The sequence below is a fragment of the Zonotrichia albicollis genome, chromosome 18 (assembly GCF_047830755.1).
Source record: "Zonotrichia albicollis isolate bZonAlb1 chromosome 18, bZonAlb1.hap1, whole genome shotgun sequence".
Lineage (NCBI taxonomy): Eukaryota > Metazoa > Chordata > Aves > Passeriformes > Passerellidae > Zonotrichia > Zonotrichia albicollis.
In genome coordinates this window covers 6,885,090-6,895,959 of record NC_133836.1, presented here as the reverse complement: position 1 = coordinate 6,895,959, position 10,870 = coordinate 6,885,090, and the positions used below count along the sequence as shown (strand labels likewise).

The 10,870-nt window shown below is 44.0% G+C and overlaps 1 protein-coding gene across 20 annotated transcripts in view; it reads right to left on the bottom strand.

The window, feature by feature from the left end:
* Window positions 1-363: 363 nt before the first annotated feature.
* Window positions 364-10,870, bottom strand: part of FBRSL1 (fibrosin like 1) — a 495,033-nt gene continuing 484,526 nt past the window's right edge. For 19 of the 20 annotated variants that reach the window (XM_074554525.1, XM_074554511.1, XM_074554512.1 and 16 more), the window contains 4 exons: window positions 7,765-7,842; window positions 6,247-6,330; window positions 5,006-5,246; window positions 364-3,021 (listed from right to left, as the gene is read on the bottom strand). In XM_074554525.1, coding sequence (XP_074410626.1) covers window positions 1,788-3,021; window positions 5,006-5,246; window positions 6,247-6,330; window positions 7,765-7,842 — 1,637 coding nt within the window. In that variant the 3' untranslated portion in view covers window positions 364-1,787. The remainder of the gene's footprint in view (window positions 3,022-5,005; window positions 5,247-6,246; window positions 6,331-7,764; window positions 7,843-10,870) is intronic. The other variant, XM_074554517.1, reaches the window with a different exon arrangement.

The following is a 10,870-nucleotide window of genomic DNA, read 5'->3' as shown; positions in this document are numbered from 1 at the left end:
CAAAATCAATGTTGTATTTATCTTCATTGATCTACAAGGAAACTGAATGTTTAAAATTACAGGGGGTGCAGGGGGGAGGACGGGGAGGGGGGGGAAACAAGAGTTACAGAGCCAAGAAAATAGTAGCGGATGGCTGAATTAACTAGAGAGAAAAAGCCCAGGATATATAAAACATGGACACTGAAAAATAAAATAAGGGAAGGGGGGATGGTACAGCAAGTAAAACATGGCAAAATTTACATATGGATGAAAAGTAAAATTGGAAATAAAAAATAAATCATGCCAAAAAGCAGTTCAAGGCAGAACCACACTGAAACAAACATTTGCTTATGGTCTTCATGTACTATAGATAATATATCAGAATTTCTTTTTTTTTTTAATCAACCATTAGACTTTTTTTTTTTTGCACTCCTAAAATTCTACTTTGTCTTGTATACAGATTCCAATAAGAACACTGCACAATTAGCACAAGGGGTCCACGGAAAATTGTCCTTGCTTGCCAGCGATCCTGCCCACAACACAAAAAAAGAGAAAAAAAAAGGAAAAAAAAATAAGGAAAGGGTCTGCCGCATGGTACTGTGCCAGTTCCATCTGCTTTTGCCAGCTTGAAAAGTAGGAAACCAAAATTCCCTTCCAGGAGCGTGTGTCTTTCTCTTTCCTTGACGAACTGTCCCTTGTGTTTGTACAAAAAAATTCAGTCTCTCTTTTTTTTTTTTTTTTTTGTTAAACACAAGCATCCTTCTTCCTGTTCACATGCCATTGCCATTCTGTCTCCAGAGTTGCGAGTTGGTTGTTTTTGGGTAGTTTTTTTTTTTTTAATTTTTTTTTTTAAAACCTTCCTCCCCCCAACATCCACTAAGACGTGCCTCCGAGTTCTTGCATAGTTGAAGTATATATGCCGTACTGAGCTTTCTGAGTGTGAATTTCTGACTGTGACAAGAGTATGAGTTGTAACCATGTTAACAAATAACCAGAGTGGTTCTAGAAACCATTTTTATAAAGTCTACCTATGTTAAGAATTTAATATTGGTGTACATTTATATTAACAGAATATTTACAGTTTGTTTTCTTTTTTTTTTTTGTTTAAAACAAGAAGTCAAAAAAAATTCCTCTTAAATTTCTGCATAATATAATAAGGCAAAAAACAAACAGTTTTGTACATTATTATTATTATTAATATTTTAATATATATCTGTAACTTCGGTTCCAAAGTACCAAGGTAAGTGATCAATTGGCCTCAGAAGGGAACCTCACAGTGGACTGTAAAACTACAGTATTTCCATAAATAATACTTTTAAGAAACCCTGGGTATTTTTTTCTTAAGGATCTGAGGCCTTTAAAATGCAAATTTAACTAAAAACAAAAGCAAAATTTCTTCTTTTTTTAAGTGAATAAAGAGCACAAAATTAAAAAAAATACAAATCCATTAAAAATGTTTCTCACATTTGGGAAAAAATGTACAAACTTGATATTCTTAACTCATTTTTTTTAGCACAGAAACAAAAAACAAAACCAAAAATCAATACCTATATATTAAATTCCCATTTTCAGCAACCTTCTTGTTGGAAAGTCCCCAACCCCGTTATTTATGGAAATGTGCTTAACTTCTACAAATTTTACATTAAAAAAAAAGTTTACAGCAGTGCATTTTGTAAAAGGTTTGTTGTTTTCTTTTTTTGTTGGTTTTTTTCCTGTTTGTGTTTTTTTGTTGTTGTTGTCGTTTGCTTGTTTGTTTGCTTGCTTGTTTTTTTTATGTACAGGTTGAGTTTAAAATTCAATGTTGGGGACTATCGTGCCTCTACTTCTTTGGGGTTCCTAGAGGGGGAATAGTCCCTGGACTCTGAGTTTGTGAGCGGGGTAGTCCTGCGAGGGGAGGCAGGTCTGGTGCTGCTGGCTGGTACGAGAGGCGGCGGCGCGCTCAGCGCTGCGGTCGGCGGGTTCCTGTTCAAAATCCCGTTGTGCATGGCAGTGGATGGGCTCAGTCTGGGGTAATGCATCCCGCTCAAATGAGGCATGAAGGATGGCACGTGTGCCAGGTGGCTTTCGATGGGGGACGAGTGCAAGTGGTGCATTCTGGCACGCTCAAGTTCTTCCCGTAAGTGCAAGCGCTCGCGCTCCTCCACTTGCCGCAACCGCTCCTGCTCTCGGCGGGCTTCCAGAAGGTTCTCGTGGTTGTAGTCGTGTGGTTCCCTGTCTCTGTAGGAACGCTCGTGGTCGTAAAAGCCAGAGGTGGTGGGAAACCTATGGATAGGATCTGTCCGGAGCTGGAAGTCCATTCGACGGTGCAGGTCTAAGCTCCGGTAGGCATCTCGCAACGGGTCCCTCATCGGGTCCCAGGAAAATCCAGGATGCGGCAGCCTCTCTCTTCCTGACAAAGGGTTCATGCCTATGAGCGGGGTCATCATCCTGCTGCGGTCCAGGACATTCATGTTGTTCATCTGGTGCACGCTGCCCATGGAGATGGGCATGGAGGCAGCCATCGAGTGAGGCAATGATAATCCATGGAGAGTGGGCGGTGGGGGATGCTCCACTGACCGGGAGTGCTGGGAAGGCTCAGACCCAACCACTAGCACATCACTGTCTTCCTTCCTCTCCTCCTTGACTTTGATGTCATTCTTAATCTTCTGGAGGTCGCTGGGAAGCTCTGTCTTTCTCTCCATGTCCTTGCTCATTAGATTGGTAAGCTTCAGGCTCTCACTTAGTGCAGGTTTGCTGTATGGGGATACAGACTGGATTACTGGCTTTGTGTTGTCCTCAGAGGGTCTCTTATCATGGCTTGGAGTTTCCTTCACTGGGGAACGGCTCTCTTTGATCTTGTGTTCAGCTATGGGCGGCTCTCTCAGCCGGTCAGGGTGCTCCCTCTCGGGCTCCTTGGATCTCTCCCTGTCCCCGAGGCTGACCTGCCTGATGGGCTCGCTGGAGCTCTGGCTGTTGCTGCGGATGAGATTGCTGATCTGGTGCGTCACTGGGGCGGATGCCGGCGAGGATCTGTTTGAATGTCTGTTCTTGTCCATGAGGTCTCTGCAAAAAGACAGAAGGTACATCCTTGGTTACGTGTGAACAAACACACCCGTGATGTTGGGCAGGCACAATGCTGTGCCCACTTGTACACTCCGAGATTGCTCAGGAAAGGATTTGGAAAGTTCTGCAAACATCAGCTACAGCTGTGCTATGCTAAAAAATATGCACAATCTGCCTTTACATACTTTGAAGACAAAAAAAGTTAAATGTTCACAAATGTAGGACTAAACTGGGGAAGTGGCTGGAAGAATACTATATTCAACATTTCACTGAGAAATGTAGGGAAAGAAGAATTCTAGGCAGCTCATTTTTCTTTTAAAAAAGCTTATTGTGTGCTCATGTGTACATCTTGCTGCCAGGCAATGACCTTCTCAGCTGTGAAACTTGGGTTCCTTTCCTAAAACACAGATTCAGGCACACAAAACAGAAAACTACAAAAATGTATGCAGGTCCTTCCCAAGTCAGCCCCATTGTCTGGAAGCAGCCATAAGGTGAAGCTGATTTTCCTACAGAACTGCAAGACTTCTTGTTGTTGGCAGTTCTTGCAGGTAAGCCAGATGCTTCAGGAGAAACACCCTTGAATCAGCCACGAAACCGAGCAACTGAGCTGTGTTCCAAGAGGACCTGCTGCGATAAACAAGGGGTCTGATGACAACATCCATGGTTTAGAAAGAGAGGCACAAAGGTTTACATTTCCAATTGCACCTCTGCCTCTGAGCAAGCCAATTAGCCACAGTTAATCCCACCTTTTTAACAGGGGAATAAATAACGCTCACCTTCTAAAAGCACTTTGCTCTGAATGAGAGACACTTTAAATGCAAAATATGATCGTGTGATTGAGAGAACTGCATTATGCAGCTGAGAGGCTCACTTTGCCTAAGTTTTATGTTGTGTTTGTTTTCGAGAGCTGGAAGACCTGAGTGCTGAAAGCTGGAGATGTTTAGGGGAGCTGTGTAAGTATTTATCCCTTATGATTACATTTGCTAACCCAGCTTTCTTCCTCTGTGGTAGTCCTGATTGCTGGTCAAGGATGTGGTTTATTAAAACCATGGCCAAATAGGGATGCTGGGGAGAGCTTAAGTTAAATTAATAGAAGTGTAATAGAGCTGTTAACCCCTGTGTGAACACTCCTGAGAGTAAAGTAACCTTGGTCTGCAAATTAATTCCATTAGAGCCAAGAAGGATACCTTCCCTACTTGAATGAAATCTGTGCAAGGATGTCAGACAATTTAACATGTAAAGCAAGAAGATTTTCAAGCTATTGCTTCCATATAATCTTGTTCACAGGTACTGCCTGAAGATCTCATTAAAAGCAAACTATGAACCCCTATCACTAGTCAAGCATGCACATCTAAGACTTGCAGACTGTTATTGCCTACAAAGAAGAAGCCTGTTGGAGACAACTGGGCTGAAATATAAAGGGCTTCACAGCTTCAAAATCATATAACTGGGAGCTAATGAAGTAACTACAGCCCAGGTGATACAGGCCTGTCATCCTTAATAAGGATTTGCCCACAATGCAATTTTTTAAAATCAGTTTTGCTAATGGATTCATGCACACTGCTCCAGACACAGGCATTTGCATTGTTATCTCATTAATGTCCAGCTAACATTGGAATTCATCAGCATACCTGTACATTAATGAGAACTATGACTGTCTCCAAAGGACCCGTCACAATTTCAGAATACACAGCAATCCTAAAGCAGCTGCAGTTTTCAGTACACTGAAAACACAGCAACACATTCAATTCCTCAGCCTGGTGTGATTTGTTAACTGACTAGCAGGGACTGGGTTAATGTATTTCCACAGAAGACAAATCCTAAAAGGCAAAGAGGAATTTTTGTGGTGTTGCTAGCACTTGTGCTTATCTGAGGAAAAGACCCATCAGCTGCTTTAAGGAGCAGCAACATTTTAGGGAAAACAGAAAAAATACAAAGGAAAACCAGTCCCAGGAGGAAGAGGTCAGGAGCCCCCAGTGCTCACCTCTCTTTGTCTCTGTCGTCCTTGCTCAGAGAAAGGTCCCTCTTGTCGGGCTCCCGCTCCCTGTCCCTGTCCCTGTCGTGGTTTGTCACCGAGGAGCTCCGCTCCGAATCCGAGGGCTTGGGCCACTGGGGAGGGGTTGGGAAGGATGGCGGGGTCCGGTGCAGTCTGTTCCATGGCTCGTGGGGGTTGTTGAAATTCTGCAGGTTTGGGCCATCTTTGTGAGTAAAAATGTTGTTGTGAGCTGGAATAATGGCAGGGGGAGGAAGAGTTAAAAATAATTCAAAGCCGATCATTTATACAGAGTTTTCACAATATTAGTCACAACCAGAGCTGTCCTTCTAAGGCTTTTTAAGGGTGAGGGGGAGCTACTGGTGAGTGGAGACAGATAATTCCAACACTGGGTGTAAGATCCACCAGCTCTTTAAAGGCTGTTGTTGGAGGAAGCTTTATACATTTCAGTAACTCAGAGACTACTGAAAATGCCCAGCTTCTCTTCTCCCCCCACCCCAGGCAAGGGCTCCAGCACAAAAGCAGTATTTTTCCTCAGCTCCTCTCTCTGGCAGAAACTTTAATTTGTGGGTAGTTACAAGCAATCAGCTGCCTGCAGCTGAGGCTTCAGGGACTTTTTTTGTTGAAGAACCCGGACTATTTGGTGGTATGTAAGTGTGTGCATAAACACAGAGCTTGGCTGTAGGCTTTTCAGAACAGTCACTCGATTTTCCTCCATCCATCTTCAGCTGATTCCTGTTGCACCATGAGATGCACAAGCATGCTCTCTTATGTGTGGCTCTCAAGCATGTTTAGCCTACAGATGACATGTTTTTGAGGTAGAATTATTTTATACAGTTAATTTAAATTCCAGCCAACGTTTACAGAGGATGTCTACACGAATTAGAAGTATCAATAGCTGCTCCACTGTGCATCTTCGCTGGTGAAGGGTGTTACTTTAGGTGCCCACAGGGTCCCAGAGCTCGGTGGGGTTTTGCAGCTCCAGTCCTCTCTGAGCACTCAAGGTCCCAGCCCTCAGCAGTGAGGAGGCACAGAGCACAGCTCCTGACCTCTGTGACACGCAGAAAAGCTCCCACCGCAGAGACCTGGAAATCTTAGGTGCAGTGTTTTCAGATAGGAGAATGGAGGTTAGGAATTAAACTTCTTTAAAAACTACCACCAGCTGCTGTCAATATTAGCATGTGGCTTTTCTGGAAGGGATGTTTGTCTGCAGTAACCCAGCCAGTACTTACTCAGAGCATGACTGCCTAATCCTCCAAAGGCATTGCTGCCTAAGTTCCCAAGGCCGCTGAAGGTGCTTGACCTGCTAAATGGATCTGGAAAGGCAAACAGGGATTTAGCAGGCATTTAGCCAAGAATGTTGGAGAATGAAACGCACCCCTCCCCTTCTTAACGGTTTGAATCCAAGTAGGATTAGGCCAGACTTTAAGCTGATCCTTCTCATTGCAAGGTTCTTTGCACAGAAAATTCCCATCATGTTAAAATGGAGAAGGGATTCAGTGCTCACTCTGCAAACAGGTGCTGTAATAAACTTTTGTATGCCAGTCAGAAGTGAGTTAGAAATTAAGGTCTAATAGCTAAAATTAGGGTGGCAGCTGAGCTATAACTCTCTTTCCTTATCAGTACTAATAGTAGAAACATTGCAATTGCCTTGAAAGAAGAATCTCAGCAGGCCCCTAGGCCAGCACTGAAGAGATGACTGTCTTGCTTATGCATTTTTTTTCCAGCAAAAGCACCCATCACCAGAAGAGGTTTCTCTCTGAGACCACATAGCCTGTTTCTCAGATTTCCACACTCCAGAGACAGCTATGGGTTAAATCCTACCAGTGTACCTGTTTTCTTTCCTACTGGTCATCTCTAAACAACTCCTCCTCCTGCCCACTGGCTTTTTGAATGTCCCCTTCAAGCCCTTAACTTGCCATGTTACAGGAGGTAATGCTGCTCTCCACTTCCTCACAGATATCACATTTAAAATATCAAGGCAAAAGATACAAATAGCTTGTATCTTTAAGCAAACAGCTATTTGCTTATTTACTTATTTAAAACAGTTCTTGCCCTTCCTCTTTGATCTTAAGTGGCTGAGTGACTCAGTAGAGATAGTTAATTTTGACAGAATGTTCAGGAGTTGATGTAAATCTGGGTATTTGCAAGAGAAAAAAGTCTACTAGGTCATGTGGCATGCCACATTTACTGATTGGATGAATGTTACTAAAACATTAATCAACAGAGCTTGAACTTTAATTGGCAATGAGCTGCTTGTGAGCTTCTAAAATGAGGAAATTTGACAAAATCAGGCTCTACTTACTGCCAATTAGGAAAGTGAAAGTCTGGCAAAATGTGCAGAACATCTACTTGCCAGGAACTGTTCCCTGAACTCTTTTACAGAACATAGTCAAGACCTTTCATAGGTGGAAAATGGTACAGGAGGAGCCCATTTTAAGCTGAGGCTTGTCTGAGGTATCTTTGCATAAATTTCCCCCATTTCTTCAGGCACATCCAGGAGCACAGGACTCTACAGGTCACATTCTGGCTCTGGTGCAGTGTCCCAGCAGTGACAGATGTGACAGCTGTGCACTGCCCTCTCCTTTGGGGGACAGTGTGGGCAGTGCTGGGAGCTGGCAGGGATGAGAAGCTGGCCAGCTTCGGCATCCTTGGGCACTTTAAGCCTCTCCCCCCCCTGGTGCAGGACCACACTGAGAGCCAGGAAGGGGCAGAGGTACAGAGGTGAGGGCAGGGCTACTCACACTTACCTGCCAAGTGGTTTGTAGGCAGGAAACTGCTGTGGTGAGGTGAGGGACCAAAAGGGGTGGTGGCTGGATGCGTCGCACCTGTGAGAACAAGGTCCCTTTTTAGTTCAGGGCAAGTGACTCCTGGTATGCACACAGCTCCTCGCCATCATGTTCAAGAGTGATGTCCACATCACCACATTGAAACAACAAAGGCAGGGGAAGACCCCAAACCTTGGCTGAGTGAGCAGTGTGGATCTCCCTGAGAGCCATACCAAGGATCTAACAGGGCACTGGAGCAAGGAGCAGGCCTGGCACTGGGAGCTGCTGCTCACCTGCACTAACAGGGAAGCCAAGCTCTTTGTCTGACATTTTCAGTCATTACTCCATGTTTACATGAAAAAAGGCCAGCCCAGGTTATGGGCCCAGCCAGAAGGTGCTCAGAGGTGACTGATGAGTCTGTATGAAACACCAGTTAATGACAGGCACACAGGGAACATCAATCATGCCTCTCCCATGAGAGCTCCAGCTACGCTCTCACATCTGTCTCTGCATCCACAGGCTCCCCCCTGTATTCTTTCTCTTTCCTAGACACTTCTCATTGCCATGGTGCCTCAGTTCCTCGTGGCAAAGAACACTGCTGAGCATGCTGGATCACACCAGGCTGAGAAGATGGGAAGGAAAGGGTGAAACAAGCAGGTCTGCCCTGTATTTCAAGGTGGACCAGGCTCATGCAGGAAACTCTGCTCTCCTTTCAGAGCAGAAAATGAGAGATTTTCTTCCTTTGCAGGAGGGATATGTGAACCTGAACGGGCTCACAACCTCAGAGTGAGAAGCACTGGTGTCACCTGTCACTGGGGTACTTGGTCAGCCCCTGACCTGGCCTTCCTTGGAGACAGAACCCAACCCCTGATGGCTGCTGTGAACACACTCCTGTGTCCAGAACATGAGCAAACTGAAACCTGACAGGGAGACAGAGCTCTGTGTCCCTCCCCAGCTTGGGCACCTCAAAGCCAAGCAGCCAGAAAATGAGTTGAAGAAACTTAAGAGACCACGGCAATGAGACCCATCCAGCACCTCTCTATAAACATTCTGACTGCTCCAATGCTTCAAGACGGATGGAGACTGTCATCTTCCTAATCCTTTAAGATTTCAGAAGGTGTATAATGGATGGGGGATTTCTTCAAAGGAGACGGCTTACAAACTCCACTACATGGGCTGATAATAAAAAATCCTCTGGAGGAAGCCAGGAGCAGCACTGCAGGCTGTCAGGCAGGTATTAAATAGACTGTCTGCCAGGCAGCCCAGCATCCCTCCTGGAGACAGGTGGCCCTAAGATAACTTATGTCTCCCCCAGTAACCAGGCAATGCAGCAGAACCAATGATTCACACCAACTGCACACGTGCTCAGTAAGGTGAAAAGAATGCCTCAGATATTCCAGAGTAAAAGCTTTATTCCTCCACCTATTCCAGCTGCAGTGTTTGCTCACACTGACAGCACTCTTTACCTGGATTTACTGTGTGATGGCTCCTGTGATTAATATACTCACAGACAAGATGTTGTAAGGTTGCTTCTCTCTACTGAAAGTTTTTTATTAATTTGCCTTCTTTAATGTTTCTATTTCATACTATTTTCCCTCTTGCTTTTACGAATGAAAAGCAAGCCATGCTTGCATCTTTTAAGGGAAAAAACTCCAGACACCAATTGGACTGGTGCTTTTCTGTCTGTTAGGGTAATTCTGTCCAGAACAGCCTACAGCAGCAAAACCAGATATGAAACAAGATTCTTGTAATGACAGCACAGGACAGTGATAAGGAAACATCTGCCAGAGGAAAACAGCCAGAGGTTTGTAAATAAGCAGTGCTTATGCATCCAAGGAGGTGCAATAAGTATCTTGGCTTTGTACTATCAAAACACCTTTACAGAGACCAAAATACAGGGTAGCACCCTACAATGGAGAGCTGGTACCAGCACTGATTACATGTGGTAGAAGTGTGCATTTGATACTTAAGAATTTCCATCCACCATCAGAGCAGAAAGACAGACTGAAGCCCTGGTGGAGATCCTGAAGGCTATTTGGCATTTGAAACTCAATTTTTAGAGAAATTTCAGCTCGACTGTCATCTGTTGCTTTTCTGTCATTTTTGGGACTGGGTTCAAAACTAAAGTCATTAATTTCCACAGGGTTGAACCAAGGCTGAATATGACCATGTCTGCACTGAGTTAAGGTGATTGTGCAATATTGCATCATAAAACCAGAGTAACATTAGGGAAGAAAATGACATTATTTTCCAATTAATTACATGCATAAAGAGCAAAGTTACATCTCGTCAATTGATGCAGCTCATTAAGAATGCAGACTTTGGCCTCTCAAACACAGAGAGAAAATGTGAAAAAGTTGAGAAGAAAGTTAAGTTTGAGAATAAGAACAACATTTAGCATTTGGTAGACAGATGTCCACATGAATCCACGCTGGCATCCTAGACCAGAATGGGAGAGCTGCAGTCTCCCATGGTCAGAGCCATCCAGAACAACACAGTGAAGGTTACTGTCCTTTGGTAATTTAATTACTTCTCCAACAGATTGGAAAACAATTGATCAGTGTAAACTGCATTTAACTATTTGGAGCTCTTTGTAAATTCAATATATCATTTTAAGCCCTGGACTTTGCTTAACTTTGTAACACATAGAGGAATTTTCTATTTAAAAAACAAACACTTAACAAATACACCTTCTGTTATATTTTCAATGCTGTTATTGAAGTTTTCCTTTTACAAAAACCCCTTGTTTTCAGAAAACAAACAGAAACTTGGTGAGTGGAGGAGCTGAGAAGAATAACATGGCAAATAAAAAAGCAAGAAAGAGACCGGGGCACTTCCCATCCTGTGCAATGGAGACATTTTCAAGTGTTTTGTCAAAATTGCTTTTAAAAGATCACTCTATAGCCTACTAATCAGGCATATAAGAACCAGCTGCACACAGGACTGGGGGACAGCTGCTGCAGCTCAGTGATGTGCAGAGCATCCTGCACGGGAGGTGGTGGCAGAGCCCTGGTCATAGCAGTGTCTCTGTGCCCCTTGAATCAACCATCCTTCTGTTTTTGAGGCATATTTAGCTGTAAAGTCATGC